Source organism: Ranitomeya variabilis, chromosome 7, assembly GCF_051348905.1.
Source record: "Ranitomeya variabilis isolate aRanVar5 chromosome 7, aRanVar5.hap1, whole genome shotgun sequence".
NCBI classification, from domain to species: Eukaryota; Metazoa; Chordata; class Amphibia; order Anura; family Dendrobatidae; genus Ranitomeya; species Ranitomeya variabilis.
The window spans coordinates 22,883,700-22,897,868 of record NC_135238.1 but is presented as its reverse complement, the minus strand read 5'-3'; the positions used below and the strand labels follow the sequence as shown (position 1 = coordinate 22,897,868).

Genomic DNA, 14,169 nt, shown 5'->3' with positions numbered 1-14,169 from the left:
GACAGGTTGTAATTTGTCGTATACGGGGAGAAGATGTTTCCACCACTCAGGAGTAAAATAAGAGTAAAAACTGGACACTTTTCACTTGGTGACAGGTTCTCTTTAAAACCTTAGGATGAAGGTCGTAAGATATTAAAAACACAGGGCGGCTTTCTTTGCGAAACAGCGCCACTCTTGACCGTAGTTTGTGTCTGGTATTGCAGCTTAGCCTTATTAATGTAAAGAGGACTTAGATGCAATACCAGATACGGTCTTTGGATAACAGTGGCGCTGTTGCAAACTTTCTCCCTTTTAACGCCTGAACATTTACAACACTGGCAACTGGTCCTTGACACCCCAAAATACCAACAAGGGGTACATAAGGCCTGTCGAAACCTACATAAGGCCTGTCGAAACCTGACGCAAAGTAAGCAGCGCCTATCACCTCCAGATACGGAAGTGTCAAATCATTTTCTGTTGACAAGCCTCTACCGCTACATCACCCACCAACTGCTGCAAAAATACAACCCCAAGGCATGCTGAGAGTTGTAGTTTTCCGACAGCTTGAAAATTGCAGGTTGATATCACTGTTCTACATAACAACGGCTGATTGGTCTCTCCTGTGACATCACATGCGCTGCTGAGCAACAGAAACTGTGATTGGCCAGTGCTATGTTTGAAATAATCTACAAGCTCCACCTCCTGGACTCTTCCCCATATTGATGGCGGCACACAAAGGCTCTATGGCTTCACCATGTGATGCTCTATGGTGCGGGTCTGAGCCGCCATATCTGCAGTCCCGTCTTAAGTAACGGACACTCTTTAATTTCGGCCTCATTACTATTTGACTGCTCTCGCATCCTAAACACTCTGAAATCTGTGATTTACTGCCATTTCCCACTGACCCAGTTTCTTCATTTCATCCTAGTTTCCTATTACACACTGGAGGTGTCCCAGGATAGAAGTGGTGGGGGACGGGAGGATCGGCCATTTATAAAAACTGGCACAGTCCATTCCGACAAGCGGCAAAGACAATGGTCCGAATTTACTAAAACTAAGACTAAAATCGGCCTTGTTGTCCACAGCAACCAATCATAGCTCAGCTTTCATTTCAATAACTGCTGTTGAAAAATGAAAGTTGCGCTGTGATTGGTTGCTCTAAGCAACAAGGCCGGTTTTACTCTCAGTTTTAATATATGAATCCCAATGTTTTATTGGACTAGGAAAAATTACCTACACTACGAAAATGTCCAATTTATGCCTAAGTACTGTTAAAAAGAAAACCTGGCCTTGGTATCCTTAGCAACCAATCAAAGCTCAGCTAACATTTCTTAAACTGCTCTGGAAAAGTGAAAGCTGTGCTATGATTGGTTTCTATGGGCAACAAGCACTTTCCTTTGTTTTTGTTTACCGTTTTGACAAATAAGGGCCAACTTGATTAATTGGGCCCCCTAATATTGTGCCTATCGGCCATGTGCCAAATTCCAACTTACCAAAAATGGCTCCCATGAAGGTGTAATGTATTTGGAGCAAGTTGGTGGGGACATACGATAGATTGAGAGGCGAAACAAAAGGGGGTTCAGTCGCCCTCAGGCCCTGGAGCCAAGGGGGGCCGAAAACGTCCCTTTAAAGCCAATACTAGTATTAACCCCTTCCAGATGTGACCAATTTTCATTTTGGGGCTTCCTCTTTTTTCTTCCCCTTTACCCAAGAGCCATTTTTTTTCTCCATTGACCTACTGGTTCCTGTTTTGCTTTGTTTTTGCAGGACACATATAGTTTTGAATGACACCATAAAACTGACTGAAAAATGGGAAAAATATTTCAAATGAAAAATAAAAACTTCTCCCATTGTTTTTTTGGTTAAATAAAAAATCTAATTTTTGTAAGAAAAAAAATCAAACATTTTATTACCATTTTCTGAGGTAAATTTTATTTTTTACAATTTTCTGAGGTAAATTATATTTTTCCATTGATGGACCTGGAGGGCTTCTTTTTATACGTGTGGAGCGGGAGGTTTTATTTTGTACCAGTTTTGGGGAATGTACAACGTTTTATTTGCTTATTATTCCATTTTTTTGAGGGGGACGAATGGAACATGATAAAAAAAAATACCAATTCAAGCCCTTCACTTCCTATATGGTGTTTACTGGTCAATTAATTTTAATTGGGGCGACACCAAATATAGAATTTTTTTAACCACTTTATTTTTAAATATTAATTTTTATTTATTTTTTTACATTAATTTCTATTATTTTTGTTGTCTCCATTTTTTTTTTTGCCCTTGAACCTGTATATTGCAGACATATAAAAAAAAATGATGCTTTCCTATTAAGCCCATCCACGGACAGGGCCTTATGGGAGTCCAAAAATGGTGATGACGGGGTCCCTGGCTGACATAGTAAGATTTTTAGCACCCCTGGGTGCCCAGGCCGATCTCCCAAAGAGTGGCATCTATATGGTTAAACATCATCCGACATAGGACGGACTATTACATCCGATACCCTGCGATGGTTGGAGATCTTGGCATTAGGGCCATGCGTTTTCACATTCACCACATTCAGTGCTAGCAAGAGCTGTGGCCCCTACAGTCAAATGATCAGTGAGGTTGATTGGTACTTGTAGTTCTCCATCACCAGAGACCCAGAAGTGTCTGGCCTAGATCGCAGCAGAACCCGACATAGCGAGATATACAGTATATGCAAAATATGGCGGTATAATCCCCGCAGATTATAGGTTACCAGATGATGTATAACCCACCGTGGATCAGGAACAAGCTCAGACAGGGGGTGATAATGAACATCACACTGATATCCGCTGCGACAACCGCCTTAAAGGGACAGGCACAAGCTACACAGGAGTTTACATGCTCAATATAGATTTTTTTCCCCCATCTACATAGCCTTATACGTCTTTATTCATTTTACTGTACAATGTACCGAGAAACAGGGAAAAAAAAAATCCCAAGTCAGGTGTAATTGTGAAAAAAAAAAAACGCCATGGTTTTTCAGGTTTCGTCTTTACAGCGTTCATTATGGGATATGAATGACCCGGAGACGTGATTCTCCACCTCAGCACGATTACACTGATAACAAACTTGTATACTGTAGTTACTTTTTCATTATTTCAGCAACTTAAAAAATATTGAACTTTGCAACAAAAAAAAAACAAAAAAAAAAAAAAATATATATATATATATATATATAGGCATCAAAACTATGAATTAATACAAGTGGAATTATATACTTAACAAAAAAGTGTGAAACAACTGAAAATATGTCTTATATTCTAGGTTTTTCAAAGTAGCCACCTTTTGCTTTGATGACTGCTTTGCACACTCTTGGCATTCTCTTGATGAGCTTCAAGAGGTAGTCACCGGAAATGGTCTTCCAACAATCTTGACGGAGTTCCCAGAGATGCTTAGCACTTGTTGGCCCTTTTGCCTTCACTCTGCGGTCCAGCTCACCCCAAACCATCTCGATTGGGTTCAGGTCTGGTGACTGTGGAGGCCAGGTCATCTGGCGTAGCACCCCATCACTCTCCTTCTTGGTCAAATAGCCCTTACACAGCCTGGAGGTGTGTTTGGGGTCATTGTCCTGTTGAAAAATAAATGATGGTCCAACTAAACACAAACCGGATGGAATAGCATGCCGCTGCAAGATGCTGTGGTAGCCATGCTGGTTCAGTATGCCTTCAATTTTGAATAAATCCCCAACAGTGTCACCAGAAATGCACCCCCACACCATCACACCTCCTCCTCCATGCTTCACAGTGGGAATCAGGCATGTAGAGTCCATCCGTTCACCTTTTCTGCATCGCACAAAGACACGGTGGTTGGAACCAAAGATCTCAAATTTGGACTCATCAGACCAAAGCACAGATTTCCACTGGTTTAATGTCCATTCCTTGTGTTCTTTAGCCCAAACAAGTCTCTTCTACTTGTTGCTTGTCCTTAGCAGTGGTTTCCTAGCAGCTATTTTACCATGAAGGCCTGCTGCACAAAGTCTCCTCTTAACAGTTGTTGTAGAGATGTGTCTGCTGCTAGAACTCTGTGTGGCATTGACCTGGTCTCTAATCTGAGCTGCTGTTAACCTGCGATTTCTGAGGCTGGTGACTCGGATAAACTTATCCTCAGAAGCAGAGGTGACTCTTGGTCTTCCTTTCCTGGGGCGGTCCTCATGTGAGCCAGTTTCTTTGTAGCGCTTGATGGTTTTCGCCACTGCACTTGTGGACACTTTCAAAGTTTTCCCAATTTTTCAGACTGACCTTCATTTCTTAAAGTAATGAAGGCCACTCGTTTTTCTTTACTTAGCTGCTTTTTTCTTGCCATAATACAAATTCTAACAGTCTATTCAGTAGGACCATCAGCTGTGTATCCACCAGACTTCTGGTCAACACAACCGATGGTCCCAACCCCATTTATAAGGCAAGAAATCCCACTTATTAAACCTGACAGGGCACACCTGTGAAGTGAAAACCATTTCCGGTGACTACCTCTTGAAGCTGATCAAGAGAATGCCAAGAGTGTGCAAAGCAGTCATCAAAGCACAAGGTGGCTACTTTAAAGAACCTAGAATATAAGACATCATTTCATTTGTGTCACACTTTTTTGTTAAGTATATAATTCCACATGTGTTAATTCATAGTTTTGATTCCTTCAGTGTGAATGTACAATTTTCATAGTCATGAAAATACAGAAAAATCTTTAAATGAGAAGGTGTGTCCAAACTTTTGGTCTGTACTGTATATATATATATATATATATATATATATATATATATATATATATACACTCACTGGCCACTTTATTAGGTACACCTGTCCAACTTCTTGTTAACACTTAATTTCTAATCAGCCAATCACATGGCGGCAACTCAGTGCATTTAGGCATGTAGACATGGTCAAGACAATCTCCTGCAGTTCAAACCGAGCCTCAGTATGGGGAAGAAAGGTGATTTGAGTGCCTTTGAACGTGGCATGGTTGTTGGTGCCAGAAGGGCTGGTCTGAGTATTTCAGAAACTGCTGATCTACTGGGATTTTCGCGCACAACCATCTCTAGGGTTTACAGAGAATGGTCCGAAAAAGAAAAAAAATCCAGTGAGCGGCAGTTCTGTGGGCGGAAATGCCTTGTTGATGCCAGAGGTCAGAGGAGAATGGGCAGACTGGTTCGAGCTGATAGAAAGGCAACAGTGACTCAAATCGCCACCCGCTACAACCAAGGTAGGCCTAAGAGCATCTCTGAACGCACAGTGCGTCGAACTTTGAGGCAGATGGGCTACAGCAGCAGAAGACCACACCGGGTACCACTCCTTTCAGCTAAGAACAGGAAACGGAGGCTACAATTTGTACAAGCTCATCGAAATTGGACAGTAGAAGATTGGAAAAACGTTGCTTGGTCTGATGAGTCTCGATTTCTGCTGCGACATTCGGATGGTAGGGTCAGAATTTGGCGTAAACAACATGAAAGCATGGATCCATCCTGCCTTGTATGGAGCATCTTTGGGATGTGCAGCCGACAAATCTGCGGCAACTGTGTGATGCCATCATGTCAATATGGACCAAAATCTCTGAGGAATGCTTCCAGCACCTTGTTGAATCTATGCCACGAAGAATTGAGGCAGTTCTGAAGGCAAAAGGGGGTCCAACCCGTTACTAGCATGGTGTACCTAATAAAGTGGCCGGTGAGTGTATATATTTGCAACCCTTTATTTATTTTTCTATGGATATAGCTTTGTGATGTCTTGTTTTCTTTGAGTGCCGAGATGTAGTTTTTATTGGGGTATATACCAAACCTTTTAAAATTATTTTTCATATTTCACTAAATTATAAACAAATGATAATATTTTTTAAGAAAATGTAAACATTAACTCTTTACATTTTTTCAATTGCTGACATTTTTTTTTAAATGGCACCTTCCCTTTAAGGGTGGAGGTACGGTGACCATTTTAATATATATATATATATATATATATATATATATATATATATATATATATATATATATATATATATACACTCACCGGCCACTTTATTAGGTACACCATGCTAGTAACGGGTTGGACCCCCTTTTGCCTTCAGAACTGCCTCAATTCTTCGTGGCATAGATTCAACAAGGTGCTGGAAGCATTCCTCAGAGATTTTGGTCCATATTGACATGATGGCATCACACAGTTGCCGCAGATTTGTCGGCTGCACATCCCAAAGATGCTCCATACAAGGCAGGATGGATCCATGCTTTCATGTTGTTTACGCCAAATTCTGACCCTACCATCCGAATGTCGCAGCAGAAATCGAGACTCATCAGACCAAGCAACGTTTTTCCAATCTTCTACTGTCCAATTTCGATGAGCTTGTACAAATTGTAGCCTCAGTTTCCTGTTCTTAGCTGAAAGGAGTGGTACCCGGTGTGGTCTTCTGCTGCTGTAGCCCATCTGCCTCAAAGTTCGACGCACTGTGCGTTCAGAGATGCTCTTAGGCCTACCTTGGTTGTAACGGGTGGCGATTTGAGTCACTGTTGCCTTTCTATCAGCTCGAACCAGTCTGCCCATTCTCCTCTGACCTCTGGCATCAACAAGGCATTTCCGCCCACAGAACTGCCGCTCACTGGATTTTTTTTCTTTTTCGGACCATTCTCTGTAAACCCTAGAGATGGTTGTGCGTGAAAATCCCAGTAGATCAGCAGTTTCTGAAATACTCAGACCAGCCCTTCTGGCACCAACAACCATGCCACGTTCAAAGGCACTCAAATCACCTTTCTTCCCCATACTGATGCTCGGTTTGAACTGCAGGAGATTGTCTTGACCATGTCTACATGCCTAAATGCACTGAGTTGCCGCCATGTGATTGGCTGATTAGAAATTAAGTGTTAACAAGAAGTTGGACAGGTGTACCTAATAAAGTGGCCGGTGAGTGTATATATATATATTGATTTTTACTATTGAAAGAATGGGGTGATTTGAATTTTTATGTTTTCTTTTCTAAATATTTATCAAAACTTTAAGACATGGGAACAGATAGAATGAGACAGGAAAAATGACAATTCACCAGTAGCAGAATCAAGTGACCAGCTGCACAATAAACAATGGCAATCAGGCAAAAAAAAAGATGAAAAAATCTATTGCAAAACTAAAGCAAAGTAATAAAATTCTGACTGCCTATGGTCACCACTAGGGGGAGCTCATTGCATGCTGCATTATTATTGAGAACAGTTGATAAACAGAATGCAGTGAGCTCCATCTAGTGGTGACAGCAGGTGTTTCATCACTTTTAATGCTGCATGTCTGTCTGTGCAGGGGATTTGGAGCTCTGACTGCTATAAATTTATATTGGAAAATTAATCAGCACAGAATTTTAGATGGATTTAGATTAAAAAAAAATGTAGGAACGCAAAGTCGCTTAACTTGAGTACAGAAGCCATAAACCTCTTAAGTGTCCATAGATATGATATCAAAGCAGAAAAAAATGGCAGATTTTGCAACATAAACTGGTAGATGTTCTAATGTATAAACCCGTCCGGATCAGCAGGGGTTAATTTTACCCAAGTGCCATATAGATTATCTTCTCTACTCTGCTGGGGCCGGGGGGGATTATACTTTGGCTTTTGCTGAATCTGTGACTTCCAGGCGAGTCACTTGGCAGTGTGGTACTGAAAAGGTTAAGTGAAAGCGCTGTGATGAGTCCCCAGTACCAGCACCCACAGACACGGCACAGAACACCAGCACATTACTGGGAGGAAACACAGAAACTATCAGCGAGCGGCGATGGTGGAGACACAACATGGCAAATGTCTGCAGGCGGAGAACGAGCGAGAAGACGAAAGAGAAAATCTCACACACCGCAACTCTATTTAATCTATCTATTATATATTATCTATCTATTATCTATCTATTATCTATCTATCATCTATCTATATACCGATCTATTTGTAAAAGTGCTGAGTGACAGAATATCTGAGATGAGTGTGTGTGGCGGAGCTGCCACATACACTCAGCAATTTTTTTTCTCTATCTTTCATAACGATCTATAAATATAATGAAAGAATGAAAGAGAGATGATAGATAGATAATAGATAGATAGATGATAGATAATAGATAGATAGATAGATAGACAGATAGATAATAGATAGATAGATACATGATAGATAATAGATAGATAGATGATAGATAGATAGATAGATGATAGATAATAGATAGATAGATAATAGATAGATAATAGATAGATAAATAATAGATGATAGATAGATAATAGACAGATAATAGATAGATAGATGATAGATAGTTAGATAGATAGATAGATAGATAGATAGATAGATAGATGACAATTAGGTAGAAAATAAGGGATAACATAATAAAGGATGGAAAAACACAAGATAAATACAAAAAATAGCAGTGTAGTCTGGCGCCCCCTGGTGTCCACGAGAAGAAAATAAAAAGCTCAGTAATATATCAGCATTATAATAATGTATGTGGCCTATAACGATATAGAAAAAAATCTATAGCAGGATTGGTGTGTGGATTTAGGAAAATAAATTGCCCTTCCCCCAACCTATGTTTAAAAACATTGGATCTATGATGCTTTGCAGCTAACACATTGGCTAGTTCGTAAGCACTGGCCTTGTTCCCAAGCATTTGCCCCTTTCCCCAGTTAGGGCACTGAGCTAAAACAAATCCTAATATATTTTCACAGTGGTTGAAGCTGTTTTTTTCGGATACATAAAATCCCCTGTAATTCTGGCTGCCGGCAGCCACCACTAGAGGGAGCTCACTGCAGTCTGTGAGTTCACTAAAAACACAATATGCAATGAGCTCCATCTAGTGGTGACTGCAGGTAGTGAGAATTTTCTCATTTAGCTGTTTGTCTATGCAGAGGAACTGGAGCTGTGTGTCAGGAAGATAAAGCTATTGGCGTTCACTGTAAGGCTGTATCGTCACTGTTTCCAGGAAGAGATCATGGAATAGAATACATTAGGAGAGTAGGTTAATGTGATACAAAAAGAGAAATAAATAAATGTGAAAAGCTCTTGCCACGGGCGCGTTTATCCAGATGCATCTTCATTAAAATGTCCGCGTTCCCCTATTATACGCAGCGAGGACTTGCTTTTTCCAGTTTTTCATTATTTGTGCTCTACACTTGGGCAGAAACGGGGTCATTATTGATGAACCTGCCCGAAAGTGGCAGCAAAGACGGGAAACACAAAATTTCTGTAAACTTGCCCGTGTACTAGAGTTTGCATCAATGGCTGGAAGGAGATGGGCAGGACCAGAAAAAAAATGTCTGCTTCACTTTATAAACAGCGCCCGCCACACCTCTCCACAGTTCTATTGACGTCTATGGAGCTGCAATACCAGACAAAACCAGTAATCAGGAGGTGGAGCTGTTGCCATGTTTGTCAAGCCCTTTAAAGGGAAATGTCATCATATCAGAGGCCCTGAGGGTAAAGTCAGGTGTGATGAGTAATTTTAAGGAAAAAATAGCAAAAAAAATAAAAATATCCAAATGTTTGGAAATATCCAGAAAAACTCAGCAGGTGCTACTATAAATGCACTGACCTTGCCAAAAAGGACCACATGGCCCCGAAAGACGCTGAAGATTTGCCCCCCTGTGGTCCCATCTGGCCAATCAGAGCCTCCTAATATATAACCAAAGCACAAAGCATCCTGATCAGAAGGATAAATAATAGATAATAGTTAGATAGATAGATAGATATAAATAGATAATAGATAGATGATAGATAGATAATAGATAGATTAACAGATAGATAATAGATAGATGATAAATAATAGATAGATAATAGATAGATGATAGATAAATAATAGATTGATAAATAATAGATAACAGATAGAGATAATTGATAGAAAGATAATAGGTAGATAGATAGATAGATAATAGATAGATAATAGATAGACAGAGAGATGGTAGATGTTGATAGACAGACAGAACATGTCTTTATAAGTTAGAACTGGTGCTAGCACATTGCCCGCATTCTCCACCTTTTGTGTGTTGTGTAATAGATAGTCCGCAGACTTATCACAGATGATTGCTATTGATCACAGTCACATTAGTGATAGATGAGGCAGATACAGGCTGGAGACTGACAGATCACACAGATCCCACGTTCGGCTGATGACAGATAGTAGACGTCCTCCAGCAGATCACATTACACCACTATATATATATATATATATATATATATATATATATATATATATATATATATATATTTATACACATTTTCAGTTCTCATGACTACAGATCTCAGGTCCCTCCCGCTGCAGCTTCTCCTGTGATTACTGCCCCACTCCCCGGCTTACAGCTGGATCATCACTTACATGCCCCTATATGATGCCCCTCTTGTCCCGGGAGCTGACACTCTAGCCCTGCGGATAGTGATGAGCCTGTAGGGGGACATTGGTGGACTCACCCCCAGCAGCTCATCCTGACCCCGGGGTAAGCATCCTCCTGTTGGTGGTCGGTGCGGCTGCTGCCCCTCAGCCTCCTGCAGAGATGACTGAGCCTCCTCCAGTGAGGGCTGCGCTGCTCCTCTCTGCTGCTCTCTGAGGAGGGGGGGAGGCGGTGCTGCTTCTCACTACTCCAACCAGTCTCCAGGCGTCTTAATGGGGGGCATGAAATTCCACCAGAATCCCCAAATCCTGGAAGACGGAGGCTGTAAAGTACCACAGCGGTGAGATCAGTCCTGTGTGCAAGTGTAGGCAAAGTCTGAAGGCCCCTGAGCTCCCCCTGCGCTCCCTGTCGCCCCCTGCAGGGGAATGCACCTGGTGCAATCAGTCAAGGGGAGTGGGGGAGGGGAGGTGACACCTGTGCGGTGCAGATTGCTTAACTAGAATTTTGGTTGTCATTTTAGGTTAATTTGATTATAAGTGAGAAGATAAATGGGAGACGGAGAGGAGGAGAGAAGAGGAGAGGAGGGCCGGGGGTCTGGGGGATATCTATCCCTTCACAAACAGCTAAAAAGGGTCAGAGCAAAATGATGCGGAGAAAGACGGACGTCTGCACAGAAATCCCCGGACACTCCGGAGAAATAGGGAATGTATTGTCCTGTCCGTTAGAAAAAGTAAGAGATTATTCTGCCTGTAATTATCATCGGTCTGCCTGATTTTCTGATAAGGTGTCAAGAAAAAAATAAAATGTCAAGTTGGCAAATCTGCCAAAAGCTCCAATTTCTAGTATATATATATACACAGCACAGAAGCCCCCCGACACCGAGGCCTAAGAGAGGGGGTTATGTTTTATTTCAGCCATTTGGTAAATTAAAAAAAGTTCATTTTCCTCATTAATGTACACTCTGCACCCCATCTTGACTGAAAAAAAAAAGAAATGTAGAAATGTTTGCAAATTTATTAAAAAAGAAAAATTTAAATATCCCATGGCCATAAGTCTTCAGCCCCTTTGCTCGGTATTGAGTAGAAGCCCCTTTTGAGCTAGTACAACCATGAGTCTTCTTGGGAATGATGCAACAAGTTTTTCACCCCTGGATTTGGGGATCCTCGGCCATTCTTACTTGCAGATCCTCTCCAGTTCCGTCAGGTTGGATGGTGAACGTTGGTAGATGCCATTTTCAGGTCTCTCCAGAGATGCTCAGTTGGGTTTAGGACAGGGCTCTAGCTGGGACAGTGAGGAATGGTCACAGAGTTGTTCTGAAGCCACTCCTTTGTTATTTTAGCTGTGCGCTTAGGATCATTGTCTTGTTGGAAGGTGAACCTTTGGCCAAGTCTGAGGTCCAGAGCGCTCTGGAAGAGGTTTTCATCCAGGATCTCTCTGTACTTGGCCGCACTCATGTTTCCTTCAATGACAACCAGTCGTCCTGTCCCTGCAGCTGAAAAACACCCCCATAGCATGATGCTGCCACCACCATGCTTCACTGTAGGGATTGTATTGGGCAGGTGATGAGCAGTGACTGGTTTTCTCCACACATACCGCATAGAATTATCACCAAAAAGGTCTATCTTCATCTCATCAGACCAGAGAATCTTATTTCTCATAGTCTGGGAGTCCTTCAGGTGTTTTTAGCAAACTCTATGCAGCTTTCATATGTCTTGCACTGAGGAGAGGCTTCCGTCCTGCCACTCTGCCATAAAGGCCCGACTGGAGGAGGGCTGCAGTGATAGTTGACTTTGTGGAACTTTCTCCCATCTCCCTACTGCATCTCTGGAGCTCAGCCACAGTGATTTTGGGGTTCTTCTTTACCTATCTCACCAAGGTTCTTCTCCCACAATTGCTCAGTTTGGTTGGATGGCCAGGTCTAGGAAGACTTCTGGTGGTCCCAAACTTCTTCCATGTAAGGATTATGGAGGCCACTGTGCTCTTAGGAACCTTGAGTCCTGCAGAAATTCTGTTGTAACCTTGGCCAGATCTGAGCCTTGCCACAATTCTGTCTCTGAGCTCCTTGGCCAGTTCCTTTGGCCTCATGATTCTCATTTGGTCTGACATGCACTGTGAGCTGTGAGGTCTTATATAGACGGGTGTGCGCCTTTCCAAATCAAGTCCTATCAGTTTAATTAAACACAGCTGGACTCCAATGAAGGAGTAGAACCATCTCAAGGAGGATCACAAGGAAATGGACAGCATGGGACTTACATATGAGCAAAGGGTCTGCATCTATAATCGCATCTATAATCTCCATTTAATTATTTATTTGGCAATATAAATTTATTCAGAAAAAAATTATCTCTCAAAATGGCGCCATGGTTGAGCTAGATGCTACTGTGCAGGGTCGGCAACATTTTGATTGAGATTTTTTTTCTGAACAAACTTATATCACCAAATAAAATAATACAATGCATATTATGGATGTGATCATGCTACAGCACTGCCGCCTTCCTGCAGGATGTTATTTTTTTTAATCAAAACATATTATATCCAGAATGTAAACTAGGGGGCAGGTCAGTGACAGATAGGTGACCGTCAGAAGCCATACACATGAATTCCTAATCAGAGCACCACACGGAGACCCTCACAGGCTGCCCCGGGGCACGAGCATAACATTAACTAAAAACTGAAAATAAAGATTAAACAAGAACCACAAGACAGATTTCATCACCAGGTATCATTGCAATCAGTATAACGGCACCGACCTGACACTGTGTGTAGTTTACTGTGCACAATCCTGCTGACAGGTTCCCTTAAATGTATCAGATCACAAAACAAGTGTAGATATCAGACAACGATAACACAAGTAACACAAAATGCAGTCTATAAATGAAGGTCTTTATTATTAAAGGAAAAAGAAATCCAAACCTACAGGACCCTGTGTGAAAAAGTGATTGTCCTCTAAGCCTAATTACTGCTTCAGCTTGAGGTCACGAACAGATGACCGGACATTCTCCTTCAGGATTTTTTTGGTAGACAGCAGAATTCAATGTTCCTTTTACCACAGTAAGTCCTCCAGGTCCTGAAGCAGCAATACAGCCACTACCACCACCATATTTTACTGTTGGTATGATGTGCCTTTGCTGAAATGCTGTTACTTATACGCCAGGTGTAATGGGACATACACCTTCCAAAAAGTTCAACTTTTGTCTCATCAGTCCACAGAGTATTCTACCAAAAGTCTTGGGGATCATCAAGAGGTTTTCTGGCAAAACTGAGACCAGCATTTTCGTTTTTATTGCTTTCATTTAGGAACTCTTTCATTTATTGCTTTTTTAGTGTTTCTTTCTTATGGTGGAGTCATGAACACTGACCTTAACTGAGGCAAGTGAGGCGTGCATTTCTTTGGATGTTGTTGTGGGGTCTTTTGTGACCTCTTGGATGAGTCGTCGCTGTGCTCTTGGGGTAATTTTGGTAGGCTGGACACTCTGGGAAGGTTCACCACTGTTCCATGTTTTCTCCATTTGTGGATAATGGCTCTCACTGTGGTTTGCTAGAGTCCCAAAGCTTTAGAAATGGCTTTAAAACCTTTTCCAGACTGATAGATCTCAATTACTTTGTCTCTCATTTGTTCCAGAATTTCTTTGGATCACGGCATGATGTCTAGCTTTTTAAGAACTTATGGTCTATGACACTTTGTCAGGCAGGTCCTATTTAAGTGATTTCTTGATTGAGAATAGGTGTGGCAGTAATCAGGCCTGGGTGTGGCTAGGGAATGTGAACTCAGCTTCCCAAAAGACCTTCACTAAAAAACTGCATTTTGTGTTACTTGTGTTATCTTTGTCTAATCTTTACATTTGTTTG

At 41.5% G+C, this 14,169-nt stretch overlaps 1 protein-coding gene across 4 annotated transcripts in view; it reads right to left on the bottom strand.

Moving 5' to 3' along the window:
- Window positions 1-14,169, bottom strand: part of GRID2IP (Grid2 interacting protein) — a 66,201-nt gene that overhangs the window by 31,618 nt on the left and 20,414 nt on the right. The window contains exon 1 of one of the 4 annotated variants that reach the window (XM_077274494.1): window positions 10,400-10,674. The exons of 1 other annotated variant lie outside the window; for it this stretch is intronic. In XM_077274494.1, coding sequence (XP_077130609.1) covers window positions 10,400-10,413 — 14 coding nt within the window. In that variant the 5' untranslated portion in view covers window positions 10,414-10,674. Of the gene's footprint in view, window positions 1-9,527; window positions 9,581-10,307; window positions 10,675-14,169 lie in introns of those variants that run through there. 2 more of the 4 variants (XM_077274490.1, XM_077274493.1) reach the window with 2 other exon arrangements.